Below are 23237 nucleotides of genomic sequence, written 5' to 3'. Positions count from 1 at the left end.
CTAGTGAGTAAAATTCAAATTTGAGGGTGACTGGAAACAGAGCAGCACAGCATGGGTCTTTTGGCCCACGGCGTTGTACCGACTTTTTAACATAGTCCACATTCAATCTAACTCTTCCCTCCTACACAATCCTCCACCTTTCTTTCATCCATCTCCCTTCCTAAGAGAGTCTCTAACCTGTCCCTAATGTATCTGCCTCTGCCAGCGTGTTGGATGTAACTACTGCACTGTGTAAAAAAAATCTACCTCTGAAGTTCCCCTCCAATCATCTTAAGTATGCCCTCTCATATTAGCCATTTCTGCCCTGGGTAAAAGTCTCTGCTGTCCACTTGATCTATCTTGTATCCCTCCTACCATCTTATATCCCTCTATAAGGTCACCTCTCATCCTCCTCCATTCCAAAGAGGGGTAAAAAATAAACTAGCTCACCCAACCTTTCCTCGTAAAACACGCTCTTTAATCCACACAGCATTCTGGTAATAAGGTCACTAAAAGTTCAAAGGGTGCTACTCTCCAGGGGAAGATACAACGGGGCAAAATAGGGCTTGCGATGGAAACCATCTCCTCATTCAGTACTGAAGGACAGACAGAAGGAAGATGCATTAGAGCGCACCAGAGGAAGAGGGGATGGTGAGGTTTATGACTTTTACTGTATTTTCCAATGATGTGTTTCCAAGGCAGCACATAGAACAGAAACAGGAGTGGAAACAATGACGTATCCTTGGGAGAATCCAAACTGGGAGATCCCCACGGAATCCTTGCTTAATGGCATTGGCCCATGGCATAGAAAAAGGTTGGGAACCCCTGAATGGACTAGATAGAGTGGTTGTGGAGAGGGCATTTCCTATAGTGGGGATGTCTGGGACCAGAGGTCATAGGCTGTGAATAGAGGAACATCCATTTGGAACAGGGAGGAGGAGGAATTTCTTCAGACAGGGAGTGGTGAATCTGTGGAATTCATTGCCACAGACAGCTGCAGAGGCCAACTCATTGGGTATTATTTAAAGACGATGAGATAGCTTCTTGATTAGTAAGGGTGTCAAAGGTTATGGGGAGAAAGGGGCTGAGAAGGATAATAAATCACTCATGATGGAATGGAAGAGCACACTTGATGGCTGAACAGCCTAACTCTGCTCGACAGTACTGTGCAAGTCTTGGGCAAATGCCAAATTCTGTAATGCAAAGATGCTTTCAAAAATAATGAAATGAGAAATTTCTAAATATCAAAAACTAACTATAAAGAGCAGTAAACAGTAAAAAGACTAAAATCAATATTTGGGGTGACTACCCTTTGCCTTTAAAACTAAATCACTTCTCTACTGTGCAGTCTTATTAGAAAATCAGCTGGTAGGGTATTTCAAGTATACCGTCATAGCTGTCCTGCAGACTTTGGCCGTCTTGCTGGCTTCTGTTTCTTCAGCTAATTCCAAACAGCCTTGATGATGTCAAGATCAGGGCACTATGGAGACCATTCCATTCTGAAACCATATAAAAATTCTAGGGTGCCTAAGGCTTTTGCATGGTACTGTAGGTCTTATGGACTTAAAGGTGTGTGAGCAAGGAAAGCCATTGCAAGTGATTCCCCATCACAAAATGTACCAGTTAAGGGCAACCCTCCCAGTTAATGACAAAGCAGTCAAGGAAAATGGCATAATCGTGATTAAGAACAGTGAGTGGTTGGGTTGGCTTACCACAGCCAGATATTATTTTTGGCCTTTGTGATGACATTTCAGTATCGTAGATGACAGAACACAAATGTGAAGCTGAGGATATGGACAGGAAGTTGGGAAACTTTGAGGATGCTGTGTCAAATCCTCTCTCTGAGGAAAATGTAACTTTTAAAACAGCATTAGCAGTTTGAAAGCAGGTATTTTTGAACCGTTGGAAATATCACTAATTGATCACTTTGGAAGTCTCATTGGTGGGGTGAATGGCTTCCTCCTGCACTGTATAATTCTATAACAACACTTCAAACTCAAGTACTATTTAGAACCATGAATAATCATCCGCTGTAGATTGCTGCTTTTCATCTGACAGCATATTAAACCAGCTATTTTTAGCCATGTACCTTGGCCCGGACACAGGTCGATGTTAGCTGTGCAATGAATAAAAGTACAAACATAATTGCAGAACACCACAGAAATCCTACAGCACAATACAGGCCCTTCAGCCCACAAAGCTGGGCCGATCATGTCCTTACCTTAGAAATTACCTAGGCTTTACCCATAGCCCCCTATTTTTCTAAGCTCCATGTATCCATCCAGGAGTCCCTTAAAAGACCCTATTGTCTCTGCTTCCACCATCGCCGCCAGCAGCCCATTCCACGCATTCACCACTCTCTGTGTAAAAAACTTACCCCTGACATCTCCTCTGTACCTGCATCCAAGCACCTTAAAACTGTGCCCTCTCGTGCTAGCCATTTCAGCCTCTGATTATCCATACTATCAATGCCTCTCATTATCTTATACACCTTTATCAGGTCACCTCTCATCCTCTGTCGCTCCAAGGAGAAAAGGCTAAGTTCACTCAACTTGCTCTCATAAGGTGTGCTCCCCAATCCAGGCAACATGTTCCAAGGAATCATGAAAAGCATTAAAAGCAGTGAGGGGATGTGTTTTATTCCAGACCCTGGCAGCTTTGCCATTCAGTGAGATCATGGCTTTAACATAATACATACCTCTGGTCAAGACAAGTCCATAAATGTCAGAAAATCTATTACACTGGACTACTGCCACAAAGCAATGAATTTCACGACACGTCAAATTATCTGTTGAGGGCATTGTTAAAATATCTCATCAGCAACGGTGTAGGCATTTCAAAAGCCATTATATAATGTATTATGTATGAGCACAAAATCTAATGCTGTGAAGAATATTTTATTAGGATTAGTTTAGTGTTTGTTCCTATTCATGACATGGATTTGAAGTTTTCACTAAGATGACAGGGAGAATGAAGACCTAGAAAATATAGGGACGTAGATGTTTATGAGCTTTGGACAACTTTTCTTTTACACAAAGGTTAGTACATACAGTATGCGGAATGAGCTGACAGAGGAATTGGTTGAAGCAGGTATCTCGGCTCTGATTTCATGAACACTGCTGCTACCTACAAGAGTTCCTCCTGCTGCCTTATAGTCACTACCTCTTTATCATTTCCTCTCAGTCAACCTATGTCCAAATACTTCTACACCTAGTGTCACTTTATATACACAAAATCAGTCTGTGTATATAAGCTAATCTTATAAGTAACTCAATAGTTAATAGCATAATAATAACCTGCTGCACCTCACTAGCGCATCTGGTGGCAACCTTGCCATTTCTTTAGCGTTTGTCTGTTTTTTTTCTAAGGTTAAGTTGCTAGCTCAACCCAGCACAGATGGAAAGTATGCAAGGAGCTGGTCGGATTCGAACCTGGGACCACTCACCTTGAAGTCCGGTGTGGATGCCACTACAGTACCATCAGCCGGCTTAAATAAGCTACTTACACACTGCATTTTATAGAACTGCTTTGATATTTATATTTGCATTCTTATGCCAATCTTGTGGGTTTTTTTTGTATTGTATTGGATCCAGAGTAACAATCATTTTGGTCTCCTTTACACTCGTGTACTGAAGGACGACAATAAACAATGCTGAATCTTCAATAAACCCATCCATGCTAGGCATCAATATGCTCTTCTAAGTATCAAATGCCAATGCTGAGCCAGTGAGAACTTCTTATTTGCAGTTAAGCACCCCCTATCGTGCTTGTCTCTTGTCAGCTTGCTCATTATGATCCCACTGATCAATATTAAAGGATTAATTGACCAGCTCACTAACATTCTTTAAAACAATTAGGAGGTTAAACAATAACTTGGTCTCATGAATCATTCAACTGTTTGGCTTTTCACATCCACGCACTGTAAAAATCTGTGGAATGTTTACTTTTAGCAGGTTGGACCCGAGAAGTTGCTTCAGCTCGAGAAGTGCCATTTATCTTCCAAAATATTCATCCCATTTACCCGTGAATCAGAATCAAGTTTACTATCACTGACATATATCATTGAATTTGTTGTTTTGTGGCAGCAGTACAGAGTAATACACAAAATATACTATAATTGTAATAAATTGATAAAAAGTTATGTTAAGCAGTTTATTTTTTTTTTAAAAAGTCCTCCATCTTAAAGTTTGAGTTTTCATCTTTTGTTCAATAAAACTGTCAAACATAACAGCACATTACTAATGAAAAAATATAGATTTTAAAGTTGTATTGATTTTACTGTTATTGTGCTGAAGTTGGTAGGGAAAAGGTAAGTATATTTTAAACGCTTAAACTCAGAGTTGAAGTCCATAAAAAAGGATGGTGGCAGAGGATGGAAGTGCCAGGTAACTTGTACCTCAGTGGAACGTGCACACCAGATTTTTAGAGACAGGTTTGTGCTTTCCTATCCACTTCTTTCCTACTTTGCTGTTTAATTCTCAACAGACTGACAATGCACTCTGCACTCAGCCTGCAAGAAAGATCAATCTTTGAAATCTCACAAATAAGTTTGATTTTTTTTTACAAAATCAATTTCAAACAGAAGTGTTTGGAGCAGGGCAGTAGGTGGGTTTGATCTCGATCTTCCTTCTGGTGTCATCTTTGATCTTACTGTGAGTGCGCCAGTGAACTTGCTCCCATGCCTCCTGCAGCCTGGAACCCAATCCTCTGCAGTGCTCTAACTAAACAGCAGCACCTCCACTCTCCTCTCTTCCTTAACTAGCTGTTAGATGAAACCAAGTCAATATATACGAACAAACAAACTTGGAACGTTCTCCCATATTGAAAGGTTCAGTGTAAGTGCAAGTTGCCTGCTGCTGCTGAAGGGATAATCATCTCATCACGTTACTCTAGAAACAAGTCAAGTTTCCAGGAGTTATAAGAAGAGAACATAGCCTTTCTTCCAAGTTATCATGGACCAAAGGACCCAGATATAGGTTCCTTCCAATTTATTTATTTACTGAGATACAGTACAGAATACTGTATCCCTTCTGCCACTTTGAGCCCCGTTGCACAGCAATCCCCCAGTTTAATCCTAACCTAATCATGGCACAATGGCCAATTAATCTACCAACTGGTATGACTTTAGACTGCAGGAGGAAACCAGAGCACCCAGAAGAAACAAACAGTCACAGGAAGAATGTACAAACTCCTTCCAGGCGGTGGCAGGAATTGAAACTGTCGCCTATAATGTAAGGCTTTGTGCTAGCCATGACACCAGCCTGCCACCAAAGCCTCTCCTACTGTTTGAGCTGATCAGGCACCTGGTACAAATCAACACTAAACACGTCAGGCAGTGCAACTTCCTCAATGACTTACCTCTTGAAGATATTCCTCTAGAAATAAAGGAGGAAACTTCAAATCCCGGACTTCTGTTAATGTCTGTAAAGAGAAACAAGATCATTGTCTGGATGAGTACAGCTTCTGCAAAACCCAAGAGGATTGATACCATGTAGGATAAATCAGCCTGCTTGATAGCACCCCACCCACAACCATTCATTAAGTCCACCAACGCACAAAGCAACAGTTTGTTCATCTACATGATGTGCTGTTGCAAATCACCAGGAGTCTATAACCTTCCAAAATCATGTGTTGTATCAGTTAGGACAATAACATTTTTCAAACTGCACTTAAAGTATTGTGAGCAGCTTTAGGCCCCTTATTTAAGAAAGGATATCCTGGCACTGTAGAGGGTCAAGAGGATGTTCACATGAATGATCCCAGGAATGAAAGGGTTAATGTATCAGCAGCTTTTGATGGCACTGGGCCTGTACTTGCAGTTTAGAAGAATGAGGGACACCTCACGGAAAAGAATAGAATATCGAAAGCTCTTGACAGAGTGGACACGGAGAGGATGCTTCCGATAGTGGGGTGGGGAGTCCAACACCAGATGGTAGAGCTTCAGAACAGAGGGATGTCCATTTAGAACAGAGATGAGGAGGGTGGTGAATCTGTGTAATTAATTGCTACAGACAGCCGTGGAGGCCAAATCACTGGGTACGTAGAAGGCGGGCGTCGATAGACTCTTGACTAGTAAGGGCATCAAAGGGGTTATGGGGAGAAGGCAGAAGAATGGGGGTTGAGAGGGATAATAAAGCAGCCATGATCGAACAGCAGAGCACACTTGGCCCAATTCTACACCCATGTTTAAGGCAGCAAAAGCATGCAAACACCACCATCTGGAAGCCGCCCTCCAAACCACATGCCCTGACTTGGATAAAAACACAAAATGCTGGCAGAACTCAGCAGGCCAGACAGCATCTATGGGAGATGGTAGTGACGATGTTTCCGGCCGAAACCCTTCATCAGGATCTCCTGAGGAATCATCAGGATCAGAAACTCCTGATGAAGGGTTTCGGCCGGGAACGTCGTCACTACCTCCTCCCATAGACGCTGCCTGGCCTGCTGAGTTCTGCCAGCATTTTGTGTTTTCATTTATTTCCAGCAACTGCAGATTCACTCGTGTTACCCTGAGTTGGAAATGTATCACCATTCCTGGTGAATTTCCTGGAACTCTCTAACACCACAGCTCAAGTGGCTCATGAGGGGTTAGCGATGGGCAATTAAACACTGGCACAGCTAGCATACACTAAATAGAAAAACAAGTGCCGAAATTCAGGGATGACTCCGTGGACGAGTGGCTTTTGTCAACTACACTGCAAAATAGGAAGGAACGGGAATAGATCCTAGACATGAACAGTTATCTTGTGACAGCCAAGTCAGTGACTTTAGAGTTAAGGAAAGAAAATGCAAAGATAGGAAGCCAAACCCATGGAAACCGAACCTCTGATCTACTCTGTGAATGGCCCTCGCCTCTTCATTCACCTATTCCTTCCCACACCTTTCAGAATATCTTTAGCTTTCAGTTAATATTCTCCAACTCCTCTCAAGAAGATTGTGCCACTTACAACATGGTATATGATATTGTGTGGCGGAGTGGAGATGCGAGGCACTCCTTCCCTCCACTAGCTTGCAGGGCACCCTTGGCCGAGGTGCAGCACCTCCTTAGCCCCCCTCGATCAGGGTCATGTGAAGCCATGGGAACAGGTGGTGGATGGTCATACGAGCAGCTGGTGCACATCACAAGTCCTGGTTATGCGACCACTGACGTCAGGCAGACAATCTCTGAAGAGTATTGATAATGGCTGAGGTCATCTTTTAAAGATGCTGTCGAGAAGTTGGTAATGGCAAAACACTTCTGTCCAAAAGATTGCCAAGAACAATCATGGTCACGGATAGATTAAAGACAGATGGAAGACCATGATCACCCACGTCATACAACACGTCACGTAATAACGGCACTGACTGGGAGAATCTATACAAAGGTCAGATTCAGAGGTAAAAGAACGCAACATAGCTCCTCAAGCCATTTTGTCAATAAAATTGTACCTGATCTGAGGCATTACCATATATCCCACCCTTTCTTAATACACTTGGGTTACAATATCTAAGTGACTAAATATCAATCACCTTTTAAATATGTTACATAGATACAAGTCTGTCTTTTTCTCTGAGTAGGGGAGTCCAAAACGAGGGGGTTTACAGTTAAGGTGAGAGGAGAAGGATTTAAAGAGGGACTGAAGGGGCCAGAGGATGATGAGTATAATGCAATGGGTTGCCTGAGGTAGTGGTAGATGCGTACAGTTATCATTTAGATGAGCGGTCGATCTTTGATACTTTCCCGGTAGATCCCGGGAAAAAATGAAAAATGCGCACTAGGCAGAAAAGACCGTAAGTAAAACCCCCACAATCCAGAAACAACCTCTCCCCACAAACAGCTCTCTGCAACGGGAGCACCACTACATCTCCATTATCCTAATCGGCATCAACCTATCTTTATAATGCTCACATTACAACACTTCTCCCCCTTTAAATTCCAACATTCCCCAAATGTAAAAGAACTAGGAAACAAAAAAACAGTGGTGTCATTAGCTTGCGCACCCATGAAACTTACACTAGTGTCTCTGTAACAGTTTACCAATACAAAACACCTGAAAAACGTGGCAGATTCAACATTCAGTCTAACAAGAGAAATTGTCCATTCAAATATTCAGTCTGTCAGGAGGTTTGTGAGGGTGCTGTGCTGTAACAGATGAAAATGATTAAATCCAAGTACAGGAGCTGTCTTACTGACAGACACCTCACAGACTGTCTGACCTGCTGTCTGTAGTTATGAGCCAAATCTCAGGGAACTAGCAGAACGTTTTCAGCCCCAGTCATCACACTGAGTGCAACAGTCAATTTTTATTCATTTATTTATCCTGTTGAAATAAAATTAAATAATGAAACATAGAATTAAAGGTGTTGTAATGTGAGCATAATAAAAACAAGTAATACCAATTAAGATAATGGTAACATAGTAACACTCCCGCTACGGAAAGCTGCCTGCAAAGAGAGACTGCATCCGGGGCTATGGAGCTCCACTTCCAGTCCCTTCTGCCCAGTGTACATGCGTGTGTCTAAGCGATTTAGTAAGTCAATCTTGTCTTTCACCAAGGCTGAGGTAGGGGATCTTGGGCTTAAAAAAGTCGGCGACCACTAATTTAGATGTCTGGAGATTTACATGAATAGTAAAGTTTGGAGGAATTTAGACCAAACACAGGCAAATAGGACCTGCTTATACAAGTACGTTGGCTGGCGTGAATGAAATGTCCGAAGGGCTTGTTACCATGCATTACAACTTTGTCTTGAGGAGACCTTCACTCGTCCCATTTCTTAATTTCTACACGAAAAACGCTTTGTCACAATATTTAAGACTCTGGTTAGCTACTAAGCCCAACAGAGCTGTTTCTACTGACAGGAAAATGGGCAAAGGCAGGTTACTGGCATCGTAAAACCAGTTGCTTTGGGCAAATGGAGCTCGTTAGTCACGGTTGGGAGCTCATCTAGAAGGAAATCTCGGATGTCAAACCTCCTCTGCCGCGTGGTTATACCCACTCGTGGGGAAGGCTTCAGGAGGGAACCCGGGTGGAAACAACCGGAGCTACAGACCCTACAGCAGTTCAACACCGACTGGCAATTCCTGTGATGCTGCTGGTGCCAAAATGTATCAGTCTCTGCCATTCCTCTGGATTTGTCAGCATTATGAAGAGGGGAGCCTGCTGCATGGATAACAGCGTGCTCCCACATCGTTCTGCCCCAGCTTCTGCATCACGTAGACAGTTAGGACGTAATATCCATGGTCAATCACAACCAACACAAGGCCTCATGAAAGGTGACTCCAGAACTAGGCAATAATAATCTGCTTACATTTTTTTTAAACCTTATTGTGCAACATATAATGTTGGTCCCCAACTGTCCAATCCACCACTCTGACACAGAGCTATCTTACCTGGATTCTCTCCATCTGTGTACTGAAAGGATACAGCAACTCAAACAGGATGAGGCCCAAGGAAAAGATGTCAACTTTATGAGAGTACGTGTTTCCAGATATCTACGAATTGCAAAAGGAATATCGTATCACATCCATCCATCCTTAGGCAACAGTAGCATTTACCAAGTTCACTGAAAAACACTTGAACAGCTTCGCTCACCTGCTCTGGACTCATATAGAGTTTCGTGCCCACCTGCCCAGTGTGCCTGGCATACACTGGCATTGGTGTAAGTATAGACCCCTCCTCTTCCTCTTGGTCCATTGCCGTCACCAGCCCAAAGTCACCCACTTTCACCACATCATCCAATGTAAAGAAAATATTTGAAGGCTTCAAAAGGAGATAAAAAAAAAGGAGCCCATTTCAAACAAAAGAATACAGGAACGAGGATGTTATCGGAAGAAATGCATTTTGAGCTAACCCAATTAGAAAGTTGCTTTGATTTCCATAATGTGCACACCACGGCAATGCTTTGCATCGACATCACCTCAATAACATACAGTGGCCACTTTGATAGGTACACCTGAACATCAGTTCATTGATACAAAATCTACCCAGCCAATCACATGGCAGCAACTCAATGCATAAGAGCATGCAGACATTGTCAAGAGGTTCAGTTGTTGTTCAGACCAAACATCAGAATGGGGGATAAATGTGACCCAAGTGACTTTGACCGTGGAATGATTGGTGGTACCAGACAGGGTGGTGTGAGTAACTCAGAAACTGAGCTTCTGGGACTTTCGTGCACAACAGTCTCTTGGGCTTACAGAATGGTGCATAAAACAGCAAAAACATCCAGTGAGCAGCAACTCTGAGCAAAAGCTCCTTGTTAATGGGAGGGGTCAGAGGAAAGTGGCTGGTTCAAGCTAACAGGAAGACAACAATAACTCCAATAACCATGCATTACAACAGTGGCGACTAGATGAGCAATTCTGAACACACAGCACAATGAACCTTGAAGTAGACGGGCTACAGCAAAAGACCAGACTGAGTTCCACACTTAATAAAGTGGCCACTGAGTGCAAATCACCTGCTTTAAGGGACAGAAGTGAGTACTGACTGCCAATTCCAATGGTCTGATAATGAACTGATCTATTGTAGGCTGCAACTCTTCAGATATTTCAACAGCACCAGCACCTCCTACATCCACGTCCCATTTGGTTAGACTGGTCAGAACAGCTCTCTATGTCTACAAGAGCAAGGCTCCTTGCCCCTTGAAAGCTCAAGCCCTCTCACTAGTCCTGACTATTGCAGAACATTTCCACATAGTGCTACAAAGGGCAAGAAGAACAGAATTATTTTGTCACCACTGTGAAATTACTGTTCAGATTGCAGTAAATATTCTAAACATGTTGCTGAAACTCTCCAGACAGAAATATTATAATGAAAACAAGACAAATATCTTTATATGTTGCACTTTGATGACGCCCACAAATGTCCTTTTAAAAAAAAGTGGTGAATCGGTGGAACTCATTGCAATAGATAGCTGTGGAGATCAAGTCATTGGGTGTATTTCAAATGGAGGTGGATTAGTAAAGGCGTACGGGCAGGAAAACCGGGCTGAGAGGAACAATAAACCAAACACGATGCAATGGCGATGCAGACTCGATGCGCCAAATGGCCTAATTCTACTCCTATACCTATGGTCTACAAAAGTCTGCCTTTAAAGGGTAGTGTATCCAACGGATGTGGAGTCCTTTGGCTGTGGCACAATGTAATACAAATTCATGAATAAAAAGTGCTTACACCACTGTCAGAAGCAGATTGGTTAAACATAGAAAACCTACAGCACAAAACGGGCCCTTCAGCCCGCAAAGCTGCGCCGAACATGTCCTTACCTTAGAAATTACCTCGGGTTACCCATAGCCCTCTATTTTTCTGAGCTCCATGTACCTGTCCCAGTGTCTCTTAAAAGACACAATCATATCCGCCTCCACCACCGTCGCTGGCACCTCATTCCACACACTCACCACTCTCTGCATAAAAAACCTATCCTGATATCTCCTCTGTACCTACATCCAAGCACCTTAAAACTGTGCCCTCTTGTCCTGGCCATTTCAGCCCTGGGAAAAAGCCTTTGATATCCACATGATCAATGCCTCTCATCATCTTATACACCTCTATCACGTCTCCTCTCATCCTCTGTCACTCCAAGGAAAAAAGACCAAGTTCACTCAACCTATTCTCATAAGGCATAATGTCCTTTTGCATTTGTACAGGGCCCTGGTGAGACCACACCTGGAATATTGTGTACAGTTTTGGTCTCCAGATTTAAGGAAGGACATTCTGGCAATTGAGGAAGTGCAGCGTAGATTCACTAGGTTGATTCCTGGGATGGCAGGGCTGTCTTACTCAGAGAGATTGGAGAGATTGGGCTTGTACACGCTGGAATTGAGGAGATTGAGAGGGGATCTGATTGAAACGTTTAAGATAATTAAAGGATTTGATAGGATTGAGGCAGGAAATATGTTCCAGATGTTGGGAGAGTCCAGTACCAGAGGGCATGGATTGAGAATAAGAGGTCAGTTATTTAAAACAGAGTTGAGGAAGAGCTTCTTCTCCCAGAGAGTTGTGGAGGTGTGAAATGCACTGCCTCGGAAGATGGTGGAGGCCAATTCTCTGGATGCTTTCAAGAAGGAGCTAGATAGATATCTGATGGATAGGGGAATCAAGGGATATGGGGACAAGGCAGGGACTGGGTATTGATAGTGAATGATCAGCCATGATCTCAGAATGGCGGTGCAGACTCGAGGGGCCGAATGGTCTACTTCTGCACCTATTGTCTATTGTCTAAGGCATGCTCCCCAATCCAGGCAACGTCCTTGTAAATCTCCTCTGCACCCTTTCTATCGTTTCCATATCCTTCCTGTAGTGAGGCGACCAGAACTGAGCACAGTACTCCAAGTGGGGTCTGACCAGGGTTCTATATAGCTGCAACATTACCTCTTGGCTTCTAAATTCAATCCCAGAATTGATGAAGGCCAATGCACCATATACTTTGTTAACCACAAAGTCAGCCTGCGTAGCAGCTTTGAGTGTCCTATGGACTCGGACCCCAAAATCCCTCTGATCCTCCACACTGCCAAGAGTCTTACCATTAGTACTATATTCTCCCATCATTTCTGACCTACCAAGATGAACCACCGCACACTTATCTGGGTTGAACTCCATCTGCCACCTCTCAGCCCAGTTTTGCATCCTATCACTGTCCCGCTGTAACCTCTGACAGCCCTCCACACTAACCACAACACCCCCAAGCTTTGTGTCATCAGCAAATTTACTAACCCATCCCTCCACTTCTGGTTGAAGGAATAAAATTCAAGGAAAATGGTTGAGTAAAAAAAAACGATAACCAGATTTAGGTCTATAGTCACCACAACCACTTCAAAGAGTTTGTTGGGAACAGACTTGATTACACAAAGACATAAGGAATAACCACCCACTGTACCTCCAATACCCAGCTCATTACAACCTCTTCAAATTTAAACCCTGAAGCTCTTAAGCTCTTAGTCACTCAAATGTTGTTACAGCTCTAAATCCCCAGGAACCAGGTAGACATTGCCCAAATCCAACCCACACTGCAGTTTAAACCATTATCTGAGGCAGAGGCCGAGCTGAGGTACGTAATAAATCCGATTAGGTATTCTGGCAAAACTCCACATAGATCTGATTTACATTTGGTTGAGGGATGGGAGCATCACTGGCTTGGTCAGCATTTGTAACCACTCCAACTTCTACGTGAACAAAGCGGCTTGTGAGGCCGATTCCATTAAGAAGCAACCACTCTGCTACAGATAGAGTCACCAAAAGTCACAGATAGAGCAAGGACTGCAGATTTCCAACCACGAAGGGCGTTAGTAAACCAGAAAGATGTGTAGTCTCATTGTCACCATTACTGTTAAAATTGAAAGACACACTTAATTACATCCTTATTTCACAGGTGATGTGCTGGATGTTAACTATACCATCACATTGCTTGTTCAGAAGGATTCGTGCCTAGATGCCATGATGGAGTTTGGGAAATTTTACAACTTTGCGTTTTTTTTAAAGAATGTAACCCATATGGCACAGCCAGTGTGCATCAGCCAGCTTCAGTTTGCCTGGAGGGCTGAGGAGTGTTTGATGGTTCCGGGTCTGTACTCACTGGAATTCAGAAGACCGAGGGGAGATCTCACTGAAACCTATCAAATGTTGCAAGACCTCGATAGAGTGGATTTGGAGAGGATGTTTCCTATGGTGGGGGTGTCTAGGACCAGAGTTCACAGCCTCAGAATAGAGAGACATCCATTTAGAATGGAGAATAGGAAGGATTTCTTTAGTCAAAGAGTGCTGAATCGATGGAATTCATTACCACAGGCAGCTGTGAAGACCAAGACATTGAACATATTTAAAGCAGAGGTTAACAGATTCTTGCAACGCACACAAAATGCTGGAGGAACTCAGCAGGCCAGGCAGCATCTATGGAAAAGAGTACAGTCGAAGTTTCAGGCCGAAACCCTTCGGCAAGACTGGAGAACAAAAGCTGAGGAGTAAATTTGAAAGGCGGGGGGAGGGGAGAGAGAAAAGCCAGGTGAAAGGTGAAACCTGGAGGGGGAGGGAAGAAGCAAATAGCTAGGAAGTTGATTGGTGAAAGAGACTGAAGGTCATGGAAGAAAGAAAAGGGGGGGGGGGGGAGCGGAGCACCAGAGGAGGTAATGGGCGGGCAAGGAGGTAACATCAGACAGTGACAAGGGGATGGGAAATGGTGAAGGGGGGGTGGTGGCATTTCTGGAAGGTTGAAAACTCGATGTTAATGCCATCAGGTTGGAGGGTACGCAATCGGAATACAAGGTGTTGTTCCTCCAACCCAAGTGTGACCTTATCCCGACAGTGGAAGAGGCCACGGATGGATGTATTGGAATGGGAATGGGAAATGGAATGAAAATGGGTGGCCACTGGAAGACCCAGCTTGTTATGGCAGACAGAGCGTAGATGCACGGCAAAGCAGTCTCCCGATCTACATCGGGTCTCACCGATATACAATAGGCCACACCGGGAGCATCAAACACAGTAGATGATCCCCAAAAGACTCACAGGTGAAGTGTTGCCTCACCTGAAAGGACTGTTTGGGGCCCTGAATGGTAGTGAGGGAGGTGATGTAGGGGCAGGTGAAACACTTATCCTTGCAAGAGGAACACATGCCAGGACAGAGATCAGTGGGAAGGGACAAATGGACAAGGGAGTCGCGTAGGGAGCGATCCCTACGGAAAGCAGAAAGTGCAGGGAGAAAGATGTGTTTGGTAGTGGGATCCAGTTGGAGGTGGCAGAAGTTCTGGAGAATTATGTGCTGGACACAGAGGCTGGTGGGGTGGTAGGTGAGGACAAGAGAAATCCTATCACTGGTAGCATGGCGGGAGGATGGGCGAAGAGCAGACATATGTGAAATGGAATAGATGCATTTGATGATGGAGAAAGGGAAGCCCTTTTTTTGAAAGAGGAATGAAAAGCCTCATCCTGAGAGCAGGAGACAGAGGAATTGAAAGTGGCGTTTCTACAAGTAGCAGGGTGGGACAAGGTAAAGTCAAGATAGCTGTGAGAGTCCATTAGTTTATAGTAGACATGGGTGGATAAGCTGTCTCTGGAGACAGAGACAGTGAGATTGAGAAAGGGAAGGGAGGTGTCGGAAATGGACCAGGTGAATTTGAGGGCCAGGTGGAGGTTGGGGTCAGGGCATGAAGGTTCACAGGGAGAAAGCAGAAGATTGGGGCTGAGGGGGAAATAGATCAGCCATGATGAAATGGCAGAGCAGACTCCATGGGCCAAATGGTCTAATTCTGCTCTTATATTCTTAAGGTCTTTTTGGGAACCACTGCATGTGCAATTGTGGTGTATTTTTCCAGCTGCACAAGTGGACATGGACTCTCGACCACCTCAAGATAGGGCAGAGGCCAAGCAGCAAAACTTCACAGAAAAAAATGGGTAAAAATATTTGGTTCCTGGTAGATTTGTGAACTGAATGGGGCAAGAGATAATACTTTGTAAACATCAGCATTATGTAGCTAAAAGAGCAGTTAACTGCATCCCACACTGGAGAGGCAAAACTTGCCATATTTCATTTCGATGTACAAGTAACAGAAGCTAAACCATTAAATTCTCTCATCTCTGTTTAAGCTTCAATTACCTTCTAGTCACTGGGATCAACCTCTAAGAGGACCACGACCTTGTCATAGGGTTTGGCGTGCCTCAATGACCCAGAGAGCTATTTTGGCTGGAATCAGGGCTTTATACTTTGACTCCTGGTAGAGTCAGCCATGCCAAACAGGTCAAAGTGTAGAGGCCGGACAGTGGGCCAACAGTCCTCCAGATTAGGGGGTTCAGCCCAGGGCAAATAACCCTAAAACAATATTGTTATGGAAACAGCAATGAAGAATCCTTCTACATCCGAGTGCGATGGTATTCCTGTGACTCTACCCAGGAGTAGTGATAAGTGATAAAAGTGATTTATCACTGACAAGTGATAAAAAAACAAGAAGCTACTGACATGATGAAGGAAGCCGTGAACACCACCAGAGACGGAGGAACTTCATTACTGCCCCAAACACCAGTGGTGTAACACAGGGGTCAAAAATCCACAATATGAATGTACATATCCTAATTTATCTTACATTCCGTCAAATTCTGCACCTGAAGCCATTACTTCACAGTTAAGCGAAGTCGCTTCAAGGTGACAGGTCACTTGTCCTGCACACGTTTTGTTATACCTTAAGATCCCTGTGCATTAGTCCCTTGCTGTGCAAAAAGCAGACAGCATCAGCCATCTGTAAAAATATCCTGAGGCACTCGGTTCGGTCCCGGTCCTCCATGCGACATCGACCGTTCATCCAGTCCTTTAGCGTCTCTTTCCGACAGAGCTGCATCTGAATGTACAAGTAAACCTTGGGAGAGCTCTGTTGTTTCACCTTTTCTTCCAGTCCTTGGGTCACACCCAGATTGAGGGAGGTGGGTCTTGGTGGCGAGCACGATACCTCACAGTCAGGGTGCAGACTCTCAGATCCACTGTTCATCTCCACCCGAGAGGTGGTGGTTTGCTTCTCACTGCTGTTTCTACTCCGACACGACGGCTCACAGCCCGACTCAGAGACCCTGATACAACTGGAATCTTCAAACACTACGTCAAAGGATGTGGTCTTGTCCTCGCCCTCGGCTTCGCCGCAAGCCATAGGGAATAATTCAAAGGAATGTGCCGTGTTGGAAATCTCCTTGGTTTCGCACTCGGACAGGGGGCCACTCTGCTCACGCTGGTTCTCTGAAGGCTGGGTGGCGTCCGCGGAGAAGTCCAGACTCACGCAAAACTCAGATGAAGGAGGCTCGCTCGCACCGACCACAGGGCAGGAACTGAAATGCACCACAGCTGGAGGCTTCAGTTGGTTCATGGAGGCCACGTCTGGAGAACTCCCTGGCCACTCAGAGCTGGGAAAGACAGAACAGAGATAGAATGAAACTCAACAGAAACCACGCCATACATACACACAAACACAGGAAATATTTGGGGTTAATGAGAATATAGGCAGAAAACAAATGTATGTGAAAATATAAAACCAACATCCCAGTCCATGGCCTCCTCTACTGCCACCATGAGGCCACTCTCAGGTTAGAGGGGCAAAACCTCATTCTGTATGGATAGCCTCCAAACTGACACATTATGCACATCACTCCTGCCCCTTCTCTCTTTACCTATTCCCCATTCTGGCTTCCCCCCACCCCCTTACTCCACCTCTTCTCACCTGCCCATCACCTCCCTCTGCTTCCCTTTCTCCTTTGCTTTCTCCGACAGTCCATTTTCTTCTCCTATCAGATTCTTCCTTCAACCTTTTACCAGCCATCACCAACCAGCTTCTCATTTCATCTCCCTCCCCTAATCTCCCCTAGTCTCGTTTACCAACACACACAAAATGCTGGTGGAACACAGCAGGCCAGGCAGCATCTAATAAGAAGCACTGTCGACATTTTGGGCTGAGATCCTTTGTCAGGACTGAATCTCACCTACCACCTTGTACTCCTTCCTCAGCCCACTGTCCTAGGGCTTCCTCCCCCTTCCTTTCCAGTCCTGATGAAGAGTCTCAAACTGCAAAGATTACTCCCCTCAAACATCGACTGTTCATTTCCCTCCATAGATGCTGCCTGATCTGCTGAGTTCCTCCGACCGTGTGCGTGCACACATTCAAACACACACACAGCGCTCTGGATTTCTAACAGCTACAGACTCTCGTGTTTACCTGCACTTTAAAATAGAGTATGTAGACAAAACAAACCAAGAGGTGTCAACTCTGAAGGAGGTGGAAATTGTCAAAATGTTTGTAATAGATTGAAAGGTAGACCACTAATGGAATTGGTAGTGTGATACATTGAAAATCTTGTCTTGCATACTGTCATACACATCAGATGATTATGCAGTGGATTGAGTTTGAACAAGATAAAACAGTAACAGTACACAATACAGTACAACAACTAAACAAAACAGTGAGACAGCTCACTTTGTACACAAATGAGGCCCTCCGTTGATCGGGGTCAATCACAGATGTTGTGTCCTAGCCTGTACGCAAGCCAGGGCACTTGGCAAAAGGCATCCCCCTCTCCATGCAGCTGATAAATCAAAAGGAAAGGCAGAGACCAAAACCGTTTGGCACCAGCAGCGTCGCAGGAGTTGCCAGTCAGCGTTCAACTTGACGTGGGATTACCTTAGAGGCTCCAGCTCCAGATCTTCCCTCTGGGTTGAACTCCAAGAGCCTTCCCCGCGAGTGGGTACAGGCAGTCCCCGGGTTACATACGAGTTCCGTTCCTGAGACCGTCTTTAAGTCAGATTTGTACGTAAGTCGGAACAAGTACACCCGGTATTATTTACTGTCAGTCAAACGTTTGTTTTAGTATATAGTATATATTTTACCTTTCTATGCATATAAAACACTTAAGAAACATAGGTATTCCAATAATTAAACCACTGCGTTGCTTAGTAATAATTGTAGCTTTCATCAGGGCAGGGCCTTTCACATGCTCCATTATTCTCACCTTATCCGTTATCCTTTAAAATTGTTCTGATTGCTGACTGACTGTAGCCTAATGCTTTTCCAATGACCAATGGCATTTCACCTCTTTCCAAACGCTTATTATTTCCACTTTATTTTCAATCGTGATCGCTTCCTGTCAATGGAACAGAAACACTGCAGACGGCAGGTCCCGAGCTGCGCCGGCTCCCGAGGTCCGCTGGGTCCTAAGGACCACCACTGAGATAGGCTAAATGGGACAAGCAGGGGCTGTGCTGGGTTTGGGTATTTGATCCTCCACAATATTCCTCGTGGGAATTTAAACTGGAGGTGGCAGTGTTTTTATTTAACGAGGTTGAGTTGCAAGCTCGATATCAACCCGACACAGATGGTATGGGAGTCACTGTATCGACATCAACCCAGCAAGGGACCCGTCTGACACTGGATTGAACTCGGAAACCTCCGTTCTCGAACCCGGCGCTGATCTCACTGCGCCACCAGCCGACCGGAATGGGGGGGGGGGGGGGTCAGGGTGAATCTTACTATGAAAAAGTTAGGCCAAATACAAAGTTAAACACTCAACACAGTGTCAACGGTGGACAGCATTCTTCTTCCTCGGTTTGTAAGTACGAGTTGTCCGTATGTCGGACGTTCGTAACTCGGGGACTACCCGTATAGTCACACAGCAACAGAAGTTTAAGATCAGAGATTTCACCTAGGTGAGCTGACAAGACCCATCTGTCTGAAGCGACTGGTCTTAGGGTGTCATTAACCTGCCTTTGCCCTTTCTCCAGCCAGGAGAAAGAGTTCCACCAGGCTTAGTAGTTAAGCCACTTGTGAAGGCCTGGAGATTGACTTGGTTGTCAGTGGCTATGTGAGATGCACGCCACTGGGAGCACTTAATAGGTAGTGTGCGCTTATCCGCACTAACTCACAATTACGACAACCTTAAGGAACCTGTGCACGAGTATTACTAAATCAAAATAGGGAGTGCGCTAAGAAGCAGGTGTACAAATGGACTGATGCCCAATTAAACAAATAGGTACTTTAATGAAGACACACGAGGACAAACTAGGGTAGGATTTACACAGTGAACAGTAGGGCATTGAGGAGTATTTCAGAATGAAGATTGGAGAATACAGATCCATAATCCCTTGAAAGTGGTGTCCAGGTAGATAGGGTTGTAAAGAAATCTTTTGGCACATTAGTCTTCAAAAATCAATGTTCTGAGTACAGGAGTTGGGATATTATACTGAAGTTATACAAGACATTGGTGAGGCCTAATTTGGAGTATTATGTGCAGTTCTGATCACCTACCTACAGGAAAGATGTCAATAAGATTTAAAGTGTAAAAAAAATTACACGGATGTTACCAGGACTTGAGGATTTCAGTTATTAGGGAAAGGCTGAACAGATTAGAATTATTTTTCCCTAGAGCATAGAAGAATGAGGGGAGATTTGATACCGATAGACAAAATTCTGAAGGGTCTGGGGAGGGAAAATACAAGCTAGCGCTTTCCACTGAGGTTTGGTGAGACTAAAGGTCTTGGATCCAGTGTGAAAGGTGAAACGAGCTGCCAGCAGAAGTGGTAGATACAGGTTCAATTTCAACATTCAAGGGAAATTTGGATAGGTACATGGATGGGAGGGGTATGGAGGGCTATGGTCCAGGTGCAGTTCGATGGGACTAGGCAGATTAATAGTTTAATACGGAGTAAATATGCTGAAGGATTTGTTTCTGTGCTTTAAGTGTTCTAGGAATCTAAAGTGAAGCTCAAATACTGAAAGGTCTATAGAGTGGATGTAGAGAGGTCTAGGACCAGAGGGCACAGCCACAGAATGTTTAAGGACATCTGTTTGGAACGGAGATGAGGAGGAATGTCTTTAGTGAGAGAATGGTGAATCTATGGAATTCACCACAGACAACTGAAGAGGCAAAATCATTGCGTATATTTAAGACAGAGTTTGATAGGTTCTGATTAGCAAGGGTGGCAATGGTTACGGAGAAGAGGCAGGAGAATGGGATAGAAAGGGTTAATAAATCAGCCAAGAAAGAATGCCAGAGCAGATTCGATGGGCCAAATGGCCTAATTATGCTCCTATGTCTATGGTGTAAACTGCAATTAATTTGGAACGGAGCTGATGGCTTTTCAAAATTTAGCAATACAGTTTACATTGTGTAACACTTGCTAAAATGTTTTGTCATTATTCCTTTACCTTTCATCTTTCAGCAGCTGCCGATCCATCTCCTCCTGCCAGCCCTCAGGTGGTGCTTCCAGCCAGGCGTTGAAATAGCGGACAATGCCTGGGTGCTCCAGCTTAGCCAGCGCCTTTACCTCCCGCATGACCTTCTCCCGTGCTTGATCACTGCGGCATAACAAAAGTCAGATGTGGGTAGCATGTCTCCAAACACCCAGCACAAAGACGTGGACAGGGCTATTCTGAGGCTCAGAAAGGAGTGCAGCAAAGAGGAGCTTTACAATATGAACATAGGGCATGTGGACCAGAACTATTCTCCAGAGTTAAGAAAGAGGACACCTTATCAAAGCCTACAGAATTATGACAAGGCTCGACGATCTGGATGGAGGAAGGATGCTCCTCGTGACATGGGTCTAGGACCAGGTCACAGGTTGACAATCAAAGCCAACTCAATTCAAAACTTTGCTCAGCAAAGGGCCAGGTTTCCTGCTCCTATTTCACACAGTCAAAGTTCCAAAGAACTTACAACCATAAGACACAAGAGCAGAATTATACCATTCAGCCCATCAAGTCTGCTCTCCTTTTGTATCATGGCTGATTTATTAACCCTCTCAACTCCATACTTCCGTCTCTTCTCTGTAACTTTCATAAGAACATAAGACATAGGAGCAGTCAGGCCATTTGGCCCATCAATCTTAAGTCTACTATTTACAAAAAAAAAGAGAATGCAGAGTCATAAATTTTTTTTTCTAATTTATGAAGATTTAGGCAACCTTAGCAAGGCTGCTATGACTTGCTTGACAGCTGAATAACACAAGAACAGCTTGCCAATTAGGCATTGCATTGGAGCAACATGCTGGCAAGTGAAGAGAGCAGCAGACTTCTCTCACAATGGACCTCACTGATTCTGACCTTCTTACATACAGTCAAAGAACTATAGGCCCTTCAGCCCATCTAGATGGTGCCAATCTGGTGCTCTGATTTGTCCCAATTAGCTGCACTTGCTATATAGAAAAACATCTGCAGCTGCTCACCGATTTGGGAGTCGAATCCTCTTTATGGCATAGTTACAGTCGTCAACTTTGTTTTTTGCCTCAAACACTACTCCAAACCCACCGCGACCAAGGCACTGAACCAATTCAAAGTCAGTAAGACATCTGAAAGAGAAAAAACTGCATTACTGATATCCCCTACAGTGTTACAATTACTAATCCTAAGAGGACCAAAAACAGAAATATAATTATAGTGCCTGGAAACCCACCCTGACTCCAAGTCTAAGAATATACTATTCACATCCATAAACCTTCTGCGTCATTTAAATAAGCCATGATCCATCTCATTGTCAATTCCATTTAAAATGACATGCACCATTAATCATTAAAACCCCAATTTAATAAACAAAATGTCAACCACATGGCCTGGTAACTACAAATTCCAGCACAGAGGATTTCAGAAGATTTTTAAAACATCTAGAACGTTGTGCTATTTCCAAAATACTTCTATGGATCATGATTATCCAGTGGACGTATGCTCAGTGGCTAATATATTAATTACCACCTGTACCTAACAAAATGGCCACCGAGTGTATGTTTGGGGTCTTCTGCTGCAGTAGCCTATCCACTTCAAGGTTCGTTACGTTGTGCATTTTTTGTTTCTCTGTAAACTCTAGAGATTGATGTGCGTGAAAATCCCAGGCGATGAGCAGTTTCTCAAACCACCCCATCCGTCACCAACAAACATTCAATGGCCAAAGTGACTCAGAACACACCTCTTCCCCATTCTGATGTTTGGTCTGAAAAACAGTGGAACCCCTTGACTGTGTCTGCATGCTTTTGAGCACCGTTTGCTGCCATGTGATTGGCTGATTAGATATTTGCATTAATGAGCAGGTGTACAGGAGTACCTAATAAAGCGGCCTCTGAGAGTGAATCTGCTGTTCTTCCCAAGTCCATGGCTATATGCTTGACTCTCTTCCCATACAAGAGGTCAATCAGGCAGGTCAATCAATCCAGGCTTTCCAGCAACATCTGTGCCCTTATGTGAAGTGTTTCACAACAGTTTTAATTACTAATCCCAAAAGGACCAAAAGACATAGATGTCATTTTAGTGTCTGAAAACCCAAATCTAAAAGAATGCTATTCACCTACATCCATGTTGTGATGTAATTCACATAAAGACACAGATGTTGCTTGAAAGTCTGGCATTTACAATAAAATAGACTCTGCCTCACGATCTACCTCGGTATGATCTTGTATTTCATCATTATACAGATCCATAATCCCTTGAAAGTAGTGTCCAGGTAGATAGGGTTGTAAAGAAATCTTTTGGCACATTAGTCTTCAAAAATCAATGTTCTGAGAACAGGAGTTGGGATAATATACTGAAGTTATACAAGACATTGGTGAGACCTAATTTGGAGTATTATGTGCAGTTCTGATCACCTACCTACAGGAAAGATGTCAATAAGATTTAAAGTGTAAAAAAAATTACAAGGATGTTACCAGGACTTGAGGATTTCAGTTATTAGGGAAAGGCTGAACAGATTAGAATTATTTTTCCCTAGAGCATAGAAGAATGAGGGGAGATTTGATACTGATAGACAAAATTCTGAAGGGTCTGGGGAGGGAAA

The 23237-nt window shown here is 44.0% G+C and overlaps 1 protein-coding gene across 2 annotated transcripts in view; it reads right to left on the bottom strand.

Annotated features, from left to right (window-relative positions):
* The window catches only part of eif2ak3 (eukaryotic translation initiation factor 2-alpha kinase 3), an 89965-nt gene that overhangs the window by 2775 nt on the left and 63953 nt on the right, over positions 1 to 23237 (bottom strand). The window contains exons 11-17 of one of the 2 annotated variants that reach the window (XR_009511386.1): positions 21643 to 21765; positions 20627 to 20776; positions 16130 to 16838; positions 9552 to 9719; positions 9350 to 9451; positions 8176 to 8279; positions 5338 to 5400 (exon numbers count right to left, since the gene is read on the bottom strand). Coding sequence is in view for 1 of the 2 variants with exons in the window: in XM_059965695.1 (XP_059821678.1) it covers positions 5338 to 5400; positions 9350 to 9451; positions 9552 to 9719; positions 16130 to 16838; positions 20627 to 20776; positions 21643 to 21765 (1315 nt within the window). In the remaining variant the exon portion in view is untranslated. The remainder of the gene's footprint in view (positions 1 to 5337; positions 5401 to 8175; positions 8280 to 9349; positions 9452 to 9551; positions 9720 to 16129; positions 16839 to 20626; positions 20777 to 21642; positions 21766 to 23237) is intronic. The other variant, XM_059965695.1, reaches the window with a different exon arrangement.

This window comes from Hypanus sabinus, chromosome 3 (genome assembly GCF_030144855.1).
Source record: "Hypanus sabinus isolate sHypSab1 chromosome 3, sHypSab1.hap1, whole genome shotgun sequence".
Lineage (NCBI taxonomy): Eukaryota > Metazoa > Chordata > Chondrichthyes > Myliobatiformes > Dasyatidae > Hypanus > Hypanus sabinus.
Note: the sequence above shows the minus strand (reverse complement) of the source record. Positions and strands in the feature narration are given on the sequence as shown.